This window comes from Labeo rohita, chromosome 17 (assembly GCF_022985175.1).
Source record: "Labeo rohita strain BAU-BD-2019 chromosome 17, IGBB_LRoh.1.0, whole genome shotgun sequence".
NCBI lineage: Eukaryota > Metazoa > Chordata > Actinopteri > Cypriniformes > Cyprinidae > Labeo > Labeo rohita.
The window spans coordinates 31,588,633-31,604,748 of NC_066885.1; the positions used below are offsets into that span (position 1 = coordinate 31,588,633).

The 16,116-nt window shown below is 39.1% G+C and overlaps 1 protein-coding gene across 3 annotated transcripts; it reads left to right on the forward strand.

Moving 5' to 3' along the window:
* Positions 1-9,394: 9,394 nt before the first annotated feature.
* On the forward strand, positions 9,395-15,137 carry zgc:113142 (uncharacterized protein LOC503524 homolog). Of its 3 annotated transcripts, XM_051132768.1 has the most exons (7): positions 9,395-9,537; positions 11,507-11,527; positions 11,674-12,113; positions 12,211-12,363; positions 14,223-14,356; positions 14,565-14,654; positions 14,728-15,137. In XM_051132768.1, the coding sequence occupies exons 3-7, from the start codon at positions 11,729-11,731 to the stop codon at positions 14,884-14,886; spliced, it is 921 nt and encodes a 306-aa protein (XP_050988725.1). In that variant the 5' UTR covers positions 9,395-9,537; positions 11,507-11,527; positions 11,674-11,728; the 3' UTR covers positions 14,887-15,137. The 3 variants fall into 3 exon arrangements, with proteins under 3 accessions (XP_050988725.1, XP_050988723.1, XP_050988724.1); XM_051132766.1 differs by having other exon boundaries at positions 14,565-15,137; XM_051132767.1 differs by having other exon boundaries at positions 9,399-9,537; positions 11,442-11,527; positions 14,565-15,137.
* Positions 15,138-16,116: the final 979 nt, after the last annotated feature.

Below are 16,116 nucleotides of genomic sequence, written 5' to 3' on the forward strand. Positions count from 1 at the left end.
GCCCCAGAGACGGATCCACATTAAAGGCCACATCACCTAGACGGCTGTCGGCACAAGACCACGGGAACTTTGGCCAGAGGAGAACTGGCCCCCCGACTGAGCCTGGTTTCTCCCAAGGTTTTTTTCTCCATTTGTCACCGATGGAGTTTTGGTTCCTTGCCGCTGTCGCCTCTGGCTTGCTTAGTTGGGGACACTTTCTCTTAACACAATATTGCATTTTATTTTATTGTTTTTGATGAACTACCTTTACCTATAATGTGAGTGTTTAATGTTGCCTTTGGCATTGTTGATGTACTGTTTCCTATTTAATACTGTACAGCCGCCTTGTCACAATTCTGTATTGTTAAAGGCGGTATATAAATAAAGGTGACTTGACTTGACTTGACTTTCCGGGTCGGCGTTACCCCGGAATTTCGCCGCCTTTTCAGCCCTTGGTCAGACCCTGCCTTCCTACGGGCCGGTGTGCCCCTGGGTCAGGTGTCGAGGCACATGATTGTGAACACAGATGCCTCCAAAACGGGCTGATGTGCCGTTTGCAACGGGCAGACAGCTTCGGGCTCCTGGTCAGGACCTCGACTGCAGTGGCACATCAATTGCCTCGAGTTGCTCGCAGTGCTTCTAGCACTGCGTCGGTTTCTTCCGATGCTGCGCGACAAGCATGTGCTGATTTGAACAGACAATGTTCCGACGGTAGCGTATATCAACCGGCAGGGTGGTTTGCGCTCCCGTCGCATGTTGCAACTCGCCCGCCATCTCCTCCTGTGGAGTCAGACGCGGCTCAGATCACTGTGGGCCGTTCACATTCCGGGAGAACTGAATCGTGCAGCCGATGCGCTTTCACGACAGCTCATCCGTCCCGGAGAATGGCCTTTCTTCAAGATAAATTGGAGCGGAGACTGTCCCCCTCCACTTTAAGAGTATACGTGGCGGCCATCGCTGCATACCATGATGCAGTCAATGGCCTGTCCCTCGGGAAGCATCACCTGATCGTCAGGTTCCTGAGAGGTGCTAGGAGGCTAAATCCCCCTCGCTCACACCTCATCCCCTCTTGGGACCTCTCCGTTGTGCTATTAGGCCTTCGGAGGGGCCCCCTTTTGAGCCGCTTGCATCAGTTGAGCTGAAATATCTGTCTTTAAAGACATCGCTCCTGATCGCGCTCACGTCCATCAAGAGGGTGGGGGACCTGCACGCCTTCTCTGTCAGCGAGTCATGCCTTGAGTTCGGTCTGGCTGATTCTCACGTGACCTTGAGACCCCGGCCTGGTTATGTGCCCAAGGTTCCCACCACTCCCTTCAGGGATCAGGTGGTGAGCCTGCAAGCTCTGCCCCTGGAGGAGGCAGACCTTGTCGTTGCTGTGTCCCGTTCGTGCTCTGCGCACTTACGTGGACCGCACCCGGAGCTTCAGACGCTCCGAGCAGCTCTTTGTTTGCTTTGGAGAGCAGCAGATGGGGAATGCTGTCTCCAAGCAGAGGTTGGCTCATTGGGTGGTTGATGCCATCACCCTGGCTTACCAGTGTCAGGGTGAGCCGTGCCCCCTGGGAGTTCGAGCCCACTCCACCCGGAGTGTCGCCTCCTCCTGGGCGTTGGTGCACGGCGCCTCTCTAGCAGACATCTGTAGAGCTGCGGGCTGGGCGACACCAAACAGGTAATTTGCGGGTGGACGGCTCGCTGCGCCATTCCTACTGGATCCGTGCGCTATTCCCAGTTGTTCCCCTTGGTGAACTCTGGGTCCTCCTGGCCCCCTCAGTTCGGATTAGGACGGAGTTTCTGGACTGTGTCCGGTAGGGGGCTCTTTCACCTCTCCCGGTTGTGGCCTTATCTCTCTATAAGTTCCCCATATTCTCTCTTCTATTCAGTCCCTTCCACTTGACCTTATCAAGTGTCTCCGCCCCCCCCCAACGCTTGCTTCAGTCACCTGGCACCCCTGGTAGGCCCGGTCTTCTGGCCTTCAGGGCGTTGGGAAGGTTACATGTTGAGATTCATTTGTTCTGACACGCTTACTTGTCAGCATTTGTATCTCAAATCACGTAACGCAGTTCAGAATTGTGGCGCTTTCCAGAGGAGACCCCAAATACGTCAGTTATGACGTAACGTCGTAGAGAACGACTGCAGGGGAACGTCTCGGTTACATCCGTAACCCTCGTTCCCTGAAGGAGGGAACGGAGACGTTACGTCCTCTTGCCACAATTCGGGACTGCGCTGGGGGGCTCGGTTTCGGCTCAGCTTCTCAGTGGATGCACACCGCCATCTTATATACCTGTATGTACGGGGGAGTGGCTTGGCATGCAAAATCCACTCGCCAATTTTCATTGGCTTTTTCCAGTATAATTCAGAGGTGATTGGCCTCCCAAGGGAGACCCCAAATATGTCAGTTATGACGTAACGTCTCCGTTCCCTCCTTCAGGGATGTAACTGAGATGTTCACAGCTATCCATCGGTTGTCCTGCACCTACCAGACTCTAATACAAAACAGATCTAGTGCAAACAACTTTTGTTACATTTTTCTCTTTTAACACAGTTAAAGGTATAGTTCACCTGTTCATATAGTGTCAGCAAAAATGGCTGACAAAGAGAATTTTGAGCATACTCTGCCTTCACTATAGGAACTGGTGCCGTTGAGGTGAGGTATGGTGGCTGTGGCAAAAGGTGCCAAGAAAGCACCCAATTTCCTGGATGTTCCTCACTGTTAGGGTTACCATACCATTGGTCTGAAGATCGTATCCTGATGATAATTAAACGGTCCCCCGCAGGAGTGAGAAGAAAGCTTTCCAGACTTGAGATAAAAACTGCCATCCTCTGAAACATTCTCCTTTGGTAAGTTCCTGGAGACATGATTGAAAAGCAATTCAGCTGTTTCCATCACTGTAGGATAGCCCTTCAGAGGTATTAGGTGACATGCTTTGGCAAATCTGTCCACAACAGCTATAAAGAATTGACACTCATCAGAGGCAGGCAGATCTGTCATGAAGTCCACTCATAGATGTGACCAAAGTCTCTGTAGAATGAGCGGCAGGAGGAGCTTTCTAACTGGCAGGTGGCAAGGTGTCTGGACCATGGCGGATTTGATGCCAGGCTGACCAGTTCCAACAGAGAATGCTGTGTTATTCTATCTGTTAACATTTCACAAGGGAGTCATTCATGAATTTACTAATAACCACAGGACACAGTAATACAGTTTAAGACATTTCAGGAGTTCGCCTGCCCATCCAGTCCTGATGGGCAATGGTAAACAAACTTGGCTTACTGTCCTTAATGGAGGCTCGAACCCAAGGCTCGGCTTGAGCACCGAGTTCAACCCTCCATTGCAATATTACCTAGAAGGAGAATAACAGAAATAGAGGAGGAGAAGGGGAGGTGGAGGGATGCCGGAAGAACTGAGGTAATCGAGTGTCAAGCTGTTCAATGACTGAACACCTGTGGGCGGGGCCTATGGTGAGACGATGACTATTCATCACCGTGTTGCTCTGAAGGCAGTGTTTATGCAAACGACTGTCCCTCGGTGCCGTCATCATACATCTCAGATCCATACGAGCGGTTTTTGGAGCTTGATTAAATAAATGCTTTGTTTATGAGGAGGAGGTTTTAATGGTACAAAGACCTCTTATATGCCAAAAGATCAAGGCAAATTTGATTTCTCATGTCATGTCAGAAGCGGTAAGAGTATGACATAGAACATTAACAAGTTCTTGGAATGGATTGTAAGGGTTGGTTTTCTGCCAGTGTGGTAATGATCTGACTTTCGTCACATACAAACTCTGACTGAATTACACTGAATTACCAAAAAACAAGGTAAAGTTCAAAGGTGTTTATTAACAGTTTATGGAAGGAACACACTCACTGAACAAGTAGGATATTGCTGATCACTGTTGATGATAATAGATGTTAATATAGAGTCTTTGGTAGACAGACCCGGGGTAGCACGCACACACATACACATTTAGGGAGATGAGGGAAGACTGGTGAACAGCTTGAGGTACTTGTGGAATTGTTGCTGACTCAGAAGACTGAAGATTGACTTGAAAGAGGTAAGTAGAATAGTGATCATGGTACACAGGATCATAAAGGCCCAGATATATTTCACTTTCCGTGGTCCGTTACGTCTTGCGTACAGCCGTGTCTGCACAGTTTTCAAAGCATACTCATCTGCGGATGAGCGCGGATTGCCAAGTTTGACACATGCACAGTACAGCTGTTTGAACTCGCGTCTCTGCTGCCTTTTTCTTGCGGGGTGCACAGCTGTCCACGAGCCCTTCTGATGACAAAAATTACATAATGCGGACGGTGCGTGGACCCGGGCGGCCGAAGTATACTTTGGGCTTAAGGCAGGTAAGTAGCAGGTAAGAGGTCCGTAGCTTCAGACAAGGCCAGGCAATAACTGATGGTGTGTGCACGCTTTATTTATGGTGGTGATGATGAGGTCTCATAACTGTCAGGTGTGTGTGATTGAGTTCCAGGGAGGATGATGGGAAATGGAGTCCTGGCAACAGACTGGACCAGAAACTCAATGGGCCTCATTAATGAAACACGAGCAGAACAAATTTTTGTGTAAATAATCATAAAGCCATTTTCACGTAAACTTTTAAATTCATGAAAATGTTCATATTTCCAAAATGTTAGTTGGTACGAAAAAAAATTTACAACTGCTCCCTACCCAGTGTAAATGGTGCGTAAAACGTTGTGTGTTCTTTTTGGCAAACTGATGACGCTATATTTTGATGCACTGCCATAATAGCTATAAGTTCATTGCCCTTGCCCTCTTTTTGATTTTTTTTCTTTGTAGTTGAGTTAATAACTGTAAAATGCAATGCTCATCACTGTCACTATTAACCCAGCCGTAAATAGAGGAGGGGCGGGACAAATACCGACCAACCATCCTACTTGTACAACAACTACCTACAACAATAGAGAAGTCAATATTACTTGTTACTGCTTTTTTATATTTGGTAAAATTCTTAGAAATGAGATACTAGTAATACTTTGATATTCCAAATCAAATTTTCGCACATCCCCTCAATATTAGCATAACTATTATCATGGAACCTATGAATGTGTGAAGAAAATGGCTTGCCTACTCGACCTCTGTATGAAGATCGGGAAGGAATGGAAGGCTCACTTGAGTTTGAGGGTTATGATCAGAAAGGTAACGCTCATTGTGCCACCTTCTTAGCCCGCTTCACGGCAGGTCCAACCTTGCGAAGATGGCATTCCATCATGCAAAGATAGCAGATGTCAAGGGGTCATGAGACAGGAATGCAAGTGACATTGAAATGATTGTGATTGCTTAATGGTTAGATATCTCCAAATATTATTGACTTCATTGGTTTTTGTCTAAATGCTTAAATTATTTGTTTTCTTCTACTGACCTTTCTTTGAACATTTTCTAAAAATCATGTGACTAGTACACATCTCTCCCATGACAGTCAGCTCATAACACAGACTGCCAGTGAATAAGCATCAATACTTGAAAGAAAATTAATTTTCTTTGTTATGTTTTGCTATTTTTATTTCTACATATTATTATTTAGACATACTGAGTAGACAAGACTGAAACAAGATTCCTACAATAATGGACTATTAAGGCTTGTTTCAGATCAGTCACTAAATGACAAATAATATATAATTGTATAATATATAATATAGAATTGTTTTATATAATAGTATACTTTTCTATTCTAAAAACATTATGTTTTGTTTTGGCTTCTTTGCAGTTTAATGTTTTTGATCAGAATATATTTCAGTGAATGACTTTTCTTATTTGTTTTCTCATGGCTGCTACTGCCACGAACTTGTTCCAGTTTAATGATTCACAAAGACATGAAATCAGGGTTTCAGTTTCATAATCTTTTTGTCACATACTTATAATGTAGTTCTTTATCTCTTTTATCCAAATTCATTTCTCCAGCGTGGTATTTCCCACTGCAATCACGAGTGTCATAATGTCATGGTATTTGGGAAGGTTGGGTTAGGCTGAATAAATGAAGGTTTCCCTACCATCATACAGCTGAAGAAACCTCTGGTCAGACTGACGCCAACTTCTCCATGCTATGAAAAACAAAAGCTTGGTGTTTGTGAATTAACTTTTTCCTGGATATTCATCACAAGAGCCAAAAGTAAGTCTAAGGATGCATTGCATTGTATACAAAAATGGCATTAATGTTTTGAGTTAATATTTGTTGGGAAAGTGTATATTTTAGTTGCTGTGATAGGTTATCATCTCTTGAAGGGTTTTCATTTATTTCAGTAATTTAATTCAACAGTCTTGTGAAAGTCCATTTTTAAAGTACAAATAATCCATGCAGTCAGAGTCTCAGTTAATAAATGGTGACAAAAACTGCATAATGTATAATAATTTTAATACAACTGTAAAAGTGCTGTTTAAAGTAGTTTTAGATGAAGCTGTAGCATGTAATGCCTCGGGACACTGCTGTCACACTGAACAACATTTCAAGCTATTTTGGCATACTATTTAGACTCCATATCTTGAATACACATCAATAAGCTTTAGCTTGTTTTATGTTTTAAAATCTTTCTGTTATATGGAAGCATAACACTACAATACTAAATTAATGAATGTAAATTTTAGGCACGTTATTAGGGTACAGTTTCGAGAAATTGCTTAAAGAAATTTTATTTTGAAAACATGAAAGAAAAATAAAATGATCAATCTGGATCTGGAATTAAAAATCTTAATAATTATTTCCATAAAGAAACAGTTTTAAACAATGTAATTGATTTAAACATTTCAAAGCAGACCTCCCTGTACCATAAATTGTTACATGATGTTTCTGTGGGGGAAATTAATTATGTTTAAATGGTCATGTTATATAATGTTTTCACTTTGCCTGTAATATATCTGTAAAAATCCCAAACAATCAACTTGGATATGAATAATCAAAACCAAATAAATAAAATTTTTAAAAAAGTCAGATGTGTAGCAGAAAGATTAACTAAACAAAAGTAGGTTTTGTACACATCCGTGGATGTGTAGTGGAGCTTTCCCTTAACTAAAAGTTGTCCATAGCTTTTAGTATTTTAAAATGTAATGAAAATGATAAACATTGAGCAAAATTTCACCTGATGTGGGCATGAATATAGGGTCCTTAAACGTATGTTTTTAAACAAAAACATGACACCTGTGAACATTCTAACTCATATTTTGAATTAATAATTGACACATTTTAAAATCCCCTTACAGACAAGCTGATTTAATGGTTGAAAGAATGAATGGTACAGTGGATTATGCTCTAGTTTAGGACATTTGAGGCCTGTTGGCTCATGGAAACACAGGCTCATGACTGATTGGAATCATGTCCTGATTTTATGCTTTCACTGCTGTTCCTTCATACATTTCAATCTTCTTAAAATAAAGAAAAAACCCTAACCAAATTATGATTATATTTGCATTTTCTACATATAATTTCTATTGGATGCATTTCTCAGAAAAAGCCATCGAGGCCTGGGCCTAACAAATTACACAAGGACTAACAGTACAAAAATTGACTATAGTACTATTTTTGTATGAGAAATGTTTGTAAATATAAACCGGCCTTGTGTAACAATATCAGATCAAATGACCAAGAAGTAAAAAAGTTTAAAATAGATAAAACAGATAAAATTCCAAAATACAGTTCATGTATGAAGTGTTACAAGTGCTAGTGAATATATTACAGGTGATTTGACATCATTGTGTCACAAGAGCAGGAAGTTATATAGATTTGTGTATTTGAAAAATGTAAAAAATAAACAAAATTATATTTCCAAAATCCAAGTCATGTATGAAGTGTTACTGAATATATTACTGGTGTCATGACAATGTTTAAAAGAAACTGTTGGAGTACAATATAACAACAGTGTGTAACAATTTATAGCAAATATCCTATTCATGGCTTTCATGGTTTTCCACTTAATTCACATATTTACATTTTATTTGTATGACTTTTTCGTTTGTTTGTTTTTATTATTTTTATGTACTTTTGAGACAGTCCCTTAATTTGCTCTGCGACTATCTAAGCAATGTCCAACATAAAACCAACATTGCCGCACCAGAAAGAAGCTTTACTAATAATGTGTAGTGATAATTTGTTCAGGCAGCCCAAAACAGAGACTGTGTTTGTGTCTCCTGCTAAATGTCTGAGCAGCCCTGAAGAATCTCAATTTATTTCCTATAATAACCAAATACTTCATTTTCATGCTTGCACATGAAAACGTTCTCTTTGTAAAGCAGAAGATTTCAATTCTAAACAAACAGGCTTGTTGTTTACATTCAGTTCTTGAGGTTGATGATGGATCATCATGTTTGCTTAAAGTTCATCAAAAGCCCTTGTCAAGCGTACATGTGGGCTACTCTAGACAAATTAGCATATCAGCTTTGTAAGTGTTTGTAATCGTGAGATTAAAATAACAAAAATTATTTTGTCAAAAATGAAAATTCTGCACTCTATACATAAACAAGGCATTTAGGTTTTGCCTAAATTTTTTGTTTTGTTTTCTTTGCGCACAAAAAATACTCTCGTAGCTTCGTAAAATTACAGTTGAACCACTGATGCCACATGGACCATTTTAACGATGTCATTACTGCGTTTCTGTGCCTTGACCATGGCAGGACCCTTGCTGTCTGTGGACAGTCAGAAAGCTCACGGATTTCATTGAAAATATCTTCATTTGTGTTCCAAAGATGAACAAAGGTCTTACGGGTTTGGAACGACATGAGGGCGAGTAATTGATGACAGAACTATCCCTTTAAGGTCAATTTTAAGCCCAATTTGTACCCCCGAACAATTGGGTGTGGCCCTATTTGAGCCTACCGGATGTTGCGTGCGTCTATAGATGAAACTCGCAGCCACAAAAGCAGAGTACTGAGAGGATTATAAGGCTAAAAATTGGTTGAAACTGTCTAATTGTCTGTGGTCTCCCATGGTTTTAAAATCGTTTAAAGTCGTTTCCTGGAGCCCCCCCAACACTACATGTTTTCCATGTCTCATTAATCAAACATACTTGATTCAGATCATAAGCTCATTAGTAGAGATTCCAAGACCTGAACTGGGTGTTTCAGGCAAAGGAGAGATGTGAAATGTGTAGTGTTGGGGGACCTCCAGGAACGTGGTTGGGAGCCACTGGTCTAGTGTGTGGCCAGACTAAAAAAAAACCCCAAAAAAAAAAAAAAAAAAAAAAAACGGGAATGCCTGACTGATGACATGAATGAATCAGTAAATTATTTTACCGAGCAGTTCAAAAGAGTGGTTCATTATGAGTTGGACCTAACAACGCTGTTTGAATCATTTTTCAAAACAAACTGTTCAAAAGAATTAATTTAGAATGAGCTGACTTCTGAACGCTGGCTCTCTAGGGCCTACTAGTGTTTGATTTTAGTTTGCACTCAGGCGGAGAGAAGAGGAAACGAGGTGTTCAGCTGAAATTAATAGTTTGTTAAAGGCTTCTTTCAGAGGCCTACACTGAAGCAATCTGATCTTTATATATTAGTTTAAGCTTGTAAATGAATTCCAGGCACAGTGAAACAACAAAGCTAACAAGAAGTGGGTAAGTGATTTGAAGAGCAATATAAAAAAGAATATGTTCACAGTAAAGTTCTGAAAAAATTTAAGAAGCAATAGTTTACAATACTTTTTTTCTGTATTGTACGGTGGTCGAGAGAGCTCAACTCAAATACTCACAACACATCCAGAAACATGGTGTGTGCTACATGCCCGTTTCTGTATTTGGCTGTGTTGTGAGGATTTGCAGCATGTTTTGTATTTGGTTGTGTTGCTAGTATTTGCAGCACATGTGCTGTCAAACTGATGAAGATTAATTTCTCTCTTGAGAAATGCAGAAAATGCAGAAAAAAAATTTGCTGATGCCTTTTCAGTTTGCATGCATTTTCTGAAGCTGCAGCACATTAAGCTCTCTTGGCCACGCAGAGTATTGGTTTCTTTGCTGCGAAAGACTGGGTCTAAAAATGCCTAGGCATATTACTTTACATTATAGTATTTAAAAGGAATAGCTTTCCTAATTTTTAACTCCATGTCATTCCTGTACATTCCGAATAAAAATGACTTTCTTCCAATGAACAAAGTGATCCAGCACACTTGTCCAAGCTGCTCTTTTACATGCAGTATAAGTGAATGATGACCAGGCTGACATAAGAATGTGTGAAATGTAATACATGTAATATATATTATATATATATATATATATATATATATATATATATATATATATATATATATATATATATATATATATATATATATATATATATATATATATATATATTATTATTATTATTATTATTATTATTTCTGAGGGGTTCCCTCAGAAATTTTCTGTGAGTTTTTGGTACAGGAGAGTAAATTAAGGTCCAAAAAATAATAATTTTGAAGCTGCTATGTTTTATGTATTTTAAGTGTTAATTGGACAAGCAAAAAAAAGTGGTCTCTTGGCTGAACTTGCCCCTAGTGATGGGTAAATTGAGCCTAGGGAGAGGGTAAGTTAAACCACATGAAGTTAAACTCTGCCATTAATTAAGAATGCTTACCTCATGCTATATTAAAAGAAGAGAAATTCAATAAAAATGACTTAAAATCTATGTGTGAGCCTTGAGATGGACTGGCCATTCTTCCAGGGAGTTTGACCACCTGTGACTCAAGACTCCCCATGACCCTAATAAGGACAAAAAGGTTTGGATAACAGAATGGATGGAAGGCATCTTAAAAGTTTTATTTAAAGATACAGTTCACAACTTTGAAGGCATTTTTTTTTAAATTATTAAGAACAAAAAAAGTTCAAATTGAAAAATTAAAAAAATAAAACAAAATGCCTTACAGAACTGGGCTAATAGGACTCAACATCCCACTTATAAATGTTACAGGGAAATACAATTTCATAAAAACGTTTAAAACAAAGAAACAAAATCACTGTTTATGACAAATCATGTTTGGTCTAAAATTAATGAAATATCATGTAGAATTACAGTAAAATAATACTTTACTTCTTATATACTTTAATGCTTTAATACTAATTATGCTCATGCTAAAAGTATAGCCTCATATTGTATCTTCCTAAAGCACAAAAATGTGTGATGTACTGTAATTACCAATTATCTCATGGTCCTCTCTCCATCACAGGGTTAGGAAAATGGTTAACTCTTCAAATATGTGTGGTCACCTCACCAATTTTGTTTTGGTTGCTTAGAAACAAGGGGTGACTCAGTTTCCCCACAGGCTCAAAAACCCCACTCTTTGTGATGTGATAACGTGTCATTCTTCTTTGAATAAAAGAATCAACACAAATCTCCTGTATCTGCTCTGGTGGAACGTGTTTATGATGAAACCTCAAACTGGAACATCTGTGTCTGTATATCTGTTTATTATCCTACATTAGTGCCTGTAGTTTACAGTAAATCTGAACACAGCTTTTAATCACTTGATCAATCTGTTTTTCAGTATGACCTGGTTGTGGCAGAGTGATCTTACTCATCTTATTTTTATGTGTGTTTGCATGTCAACAGATACCACAAGGATACCACAAGGTAAAATAATACTGCAGCAATTCTGCATGTTTATCTGTATTATATCTTATTGTGTAACTGCTGATTGTAAGGTCCCTTTATCCACTTGCATTTTGGTGCTACTTTCAGTTGTAATTTTTCATGTTGTCATTTTTCTGTTTCGTCAGTTAAAGGTTCCTCTGTCAGAGCTCATTGATTGAGTTTATGAGCTTTTAATTCGCAATGAAGACAGTGTTTTTCAGCATGACTGCCCTGCTCATTTCCTACTACTTTTTGGGCGTACACATGTACACATATTTGGGTCTGGTCATCTGCTTTGTCCTCTGGGCTAAAATGATATTCCACGCAGAAAATGGCTTGTCGGATGGATTTGGCCGGGCAGTGTTGATAACAGGTTGTGACAGTGGATTTGGACACCACCTTGCAAAGAAACTGGACTGCATGGGCTTCACTGTGTTTGCCGGATGTTTATGTCCTGAGGGGCCCGGGGCTCAGAGTCTGGTTGAAGAAGGCTCTGACCGTATGAAGGTGCTCCAGCTGGATGTGACCAAAGATGAAGACATCAGCTTGGCCAAGGATTTTGTGCAAGCAAATTTGCCAGAGAAGGGTAACTTAAACACTTCAAAGTGTCTTAATATTATTTCACGTTTCAAAAATAAAAACACTCTTAAAATCCCTCTTGTTCTTGTTGTCAATTTTTTCAGGTCTCTATGCTGTGGTAAATAATGCTGGAATCAGTGACTGGGGAGAGACCGAGTGGAGCACTGCCAAGGACTTCCAGAAGATGGCTGACATTAACCTGTTTGGTGCCATCAGAGTCACTATCCCATTCTTGTCACTTGTTAGAGCATCCAAAGGTCATTGGTGCCTTCTTTTCTAACTTGCATATAATGTACTGAAGTCATTGTTGATTAAACTATTCCTTTACTGTACAAAAGCAACAACTTTTAAAAGGTAATAATTACAAGTGGTTGACTAATTTGTGTTTTCTAATAACTTAGAGAGCATGGTGGCCTATATAAAGCCGTTGTCATATTAGACTATTTCATTTAAAAACATGAGCAGCAATTGCTATAGTGAAATTTAGATTTATTTTACATATGTACTAAATTAGAAGTAATTAGTTTTAAAATAAATCAGTATAAAAAAAATCAATCTGTAAAATAAATTCTTCTTGATTTTGTAATCAGATTATTAGTATTTTTCACAAGTAAAGAAATGGTTAAAAACATGACTAAAAGGGAAGTAAAAACTGTGTCCAACAGTGCACTGTAATCGAGTAAGTTTGTGTGAACTGGGAAACATATTTTCTAAAATAAAGACCAGGTAATGCCAATTTTGCATACAGTACTGACATATGACGTAAGATTTAAAGATTATGCTCTCATCTGCGCTCAGGTCAAGTGCTTTTAGCACTGTCAAAATAAAAGCTGTTTCCAACACTTATCCTCCAAACAAACACTAAATTAGATTTAAATGACATTTAAAAATGCCAGATATTGGCCAATATATGTTGACAATATCAGTTGACCAGTTAAATTTGCCATTTAGGTACTAATATGTAGACTTTATGTAATATGTACACTAATATGCACCCTTTAGGGGTAAAAATAGCACAAAGTGTACCCTTTTGCAAGGGTACTTCTGCTCCAGTGACAGCTATTGTGACTGCTTTTCTTCCTGAGAGAGTTGCTTATATAGATACAGTGCCTTGCAAAAGTATTCATAACTCTTCATTTTTTCACTTTTATTTGTTAAACTGCTTTAAATTACTTTTTTCCCACATCATTCTACACTTCATACACAAAACAGATTTGTGACAACTTTGCAAATTTATTTAAAACACTGAAATAAGTACATTGCATAAGTATTCATACCCTTAACTTAGTACTAACTTAGTTGAAGCAGCCTCAAATCCTGTGGGGTATGTTGCAATAAGTGTTGCAAATCTGCATTTGCATTTCTGAATGTTCTAGACTGGGTTATCTCATGCTGCTTTATCTTTTTTTCTGCATTGAGCATTCCTTCTCATCTGACGAGTCCCTCTGCATATATGATCATAAAGCTTGACAGTAGTGACCATCAGCTTCTTGGTCACCAGTCTAACCAAGGCCCTTCTCCATCAACTGATCAGTTTGGCCAGGGGGCCAGCTCTGGGAAGAGTCCTGGTTGTTCCAAACTTCTTCCATGGATAATGGAGGCTACATGCTTCTGTGAACCTCTTCTGTGAAGAATTTTTTTCTGAGCTCTTCCCCAGATCTGTGCCTTGATGCAATCTTGTCTCTGAGCTCCACAGGCAGTTCTTCTGATTTTCTTTTTTTAGCTGTTAGACCTTTTATTGAGAGCTGTGTGCCTTTCCAAATCATGCTCATTCAACTGAATTTGCCACAGGTTAACTCGAAGTGTAGTAACATCTACAAGCGATATGAATGCTCCTGAGCTCAATTTCAAGTGTCCCAGAAAAGGGTATGAACACTTTATTCCATGGAATCAGTTTCCGTTTTTTATTTCTAATAAGTTTGCAAAGTTGTTACAAACCTGTTTTGTACTTTCATTATGGTGTATGGAGTGTAGATCGATGTGCGGAAAAAAGTAATTTAAAGAATTTTAACATAAGGCAATATAACACAAAAAAAAAAATGAATCGGTTGGAATACTTTTGCAAGGCAGTACTTTTTTAATTTAATTTAATTTTAATTTCATCATTCATTCTCAGGTCGTATGGTATATGTGTCAAGTATCTTTTCTTTCTTCAACTGTCTGAATATGGGAGCGTATACTGTGTCCAAACGGGGACTGGAAGCATTTGCAGACTGCTTGAGAGTAGAGATGGCCAGTTTTGGAGTTAAGGTACGGCCTAATGTGTTCTTTTAAATGGAAACTTACTGTCATTGTTTACTGACCTATGTGGACTTTTTTTGTTTGTTTGTTTGTTTGTTTGTTTTTGGACCAAATAATAATAATAATAATATATTACTATATTAATAATAACTATAATATTAGTAGTAGTAGTATTGTATTCATTACAAATAGGACATTGCTTTTTGTGTTCTTGTAGGTCAGCATTATTCAGCCTGGAAATTTTGGCATAGCCACGAACATTCTGCCCAAGAAAACACCGCAAGACATATGGGATGAATTTGATTATGTGCGTAAACTAACATTCAACCAGAAATACATTGAGATGGTGTGTGAATATTTTCATTCATTGTGTACTTCAGGATTTAAGGATTGCTCTATGGTTATCAATGCCATGGTTCAAGCGCTCACTGCTCCCAAACCTCGAACCCGATACCTGGTTGTTTCCTGGACAGATATGTTTTTTTTCTACATATGCCCTTTTCTCCCCACTTGCATCACTGATTCTGTATTTCATGTGAGTTCCATCTATTACAAACGTAAAGTTATGCTTTACTCATAATCAAAATAAGAAAGTTTGCTTTACATGGATGACTCAAATCATGAGTGTTGCTGTAAGACTGATTAACTTTTACATAAGACATGTTCAAAAGATTTCTTGGACAGTTGTACACAAATATGTACTGAAAAATTCCTTATTATAAATGTGTGTTAGTTCCTTAATTCCTTTCCCTCTTCTTTCTGAGTAGAAAACTAATAAAGTCTTTATCACAGATAAACATCCTGAAAGTCTTCCAATTCATCGCCACCGACAGCCTTGCAGGCAGCATGTTAACATATATCGCTGTTGCGTTACAGGCATCCCAAGTTCGAATCTCAGTTCTTTTTCCTCTTTTTCTCTCTCTCCCACTTTGCTTCCTGTCACCTCTACACTGTCCTGCACGTCCTGATTTTGCTGAGTTAGATGTGTTCCTGGGTCAACATATTTTGTTGACCCTGGAACAACATTTTAATCCAAAAATTTAATCTTGACCATATCCCTACACCTAAACCTAACCTTACCTATGAGTAATCCCTAAAATCAGAGGAAATGATAGATGAATGACACTGATGTACAAGCACCAAACACTGATTGTAAGCCTAAACTTCACAAAAACTATAAACTGTTTTTTTCCAAATCTGAATGGTTAATCACAATGTTGTTCCAGGGTCAACAAAGATGTTGATCCAGGAACATGTTGTACTTGGTAAAATCAGGTTCTGCACACTGTCCTATGATAATAAAGACAATTAAAGCTGCAAGCAGCATTGAAAGGGCCCTCACACCCAGGCTCACCACCATGTGGTGGCTTTAGAACAGGAGAAGGCAACGTCAGTCCTGGAGTGCCTAGAGTTTAGTTCCAATTCTAATTAAACACACCTGAATAAGATAATCAAGGTCTTCAGGTTTACTAGGGCTACAGGCAGGTGAGTTTTCTCAGGGTTGGAACCAAACTCTGCGGGACATCGGCACTCTAGGACCGACGTTGCTTATCCCTGCTTTAGGAAAACAGTAAACGGTGGGCAACATGCATTTAAAGTGGTAAATACAGAAGAAATATGTTAAAGTCATATGCATGTTTATACCTTGAAGTTTGGAGCAGATCGGACATTGCATGTTTAAGTTAGTATAAAACAACTAATTTCCTGTTGCCAGCAGGTGGCTCTATGATTATAACACAATATTGGTCTTTAGATGTGATCAGGCTAGG

What these genes read in the sequence shown, in the direction of transcription:
- zgc:113142 (XM_051132766.1), top strand. Translation starts at nt 11,729, where the DNA reads ATGAAGACAGTGTTTTTCAGCATGACTGCCCTGCTCATTTCCTACTAC. An exon ending in AGCAAATTTGCCAGAGAAGG is followed by an intron (nt 12,114 to 12,210) that starts GTAACTTAAACA and finishes CAATTTTTTCAG; the next exon opens with GTCTCTATGCTGTGGTAAAT. An exon ending in ACTTGTTAGAGCATCCAAAG is followed by an intron (nt 12,364 to 14,222) that starts GTCATTGGTGCC and finishes ATTCATTCTCAG; the next exon opens with GTCGTATGGTATATGTGTCA.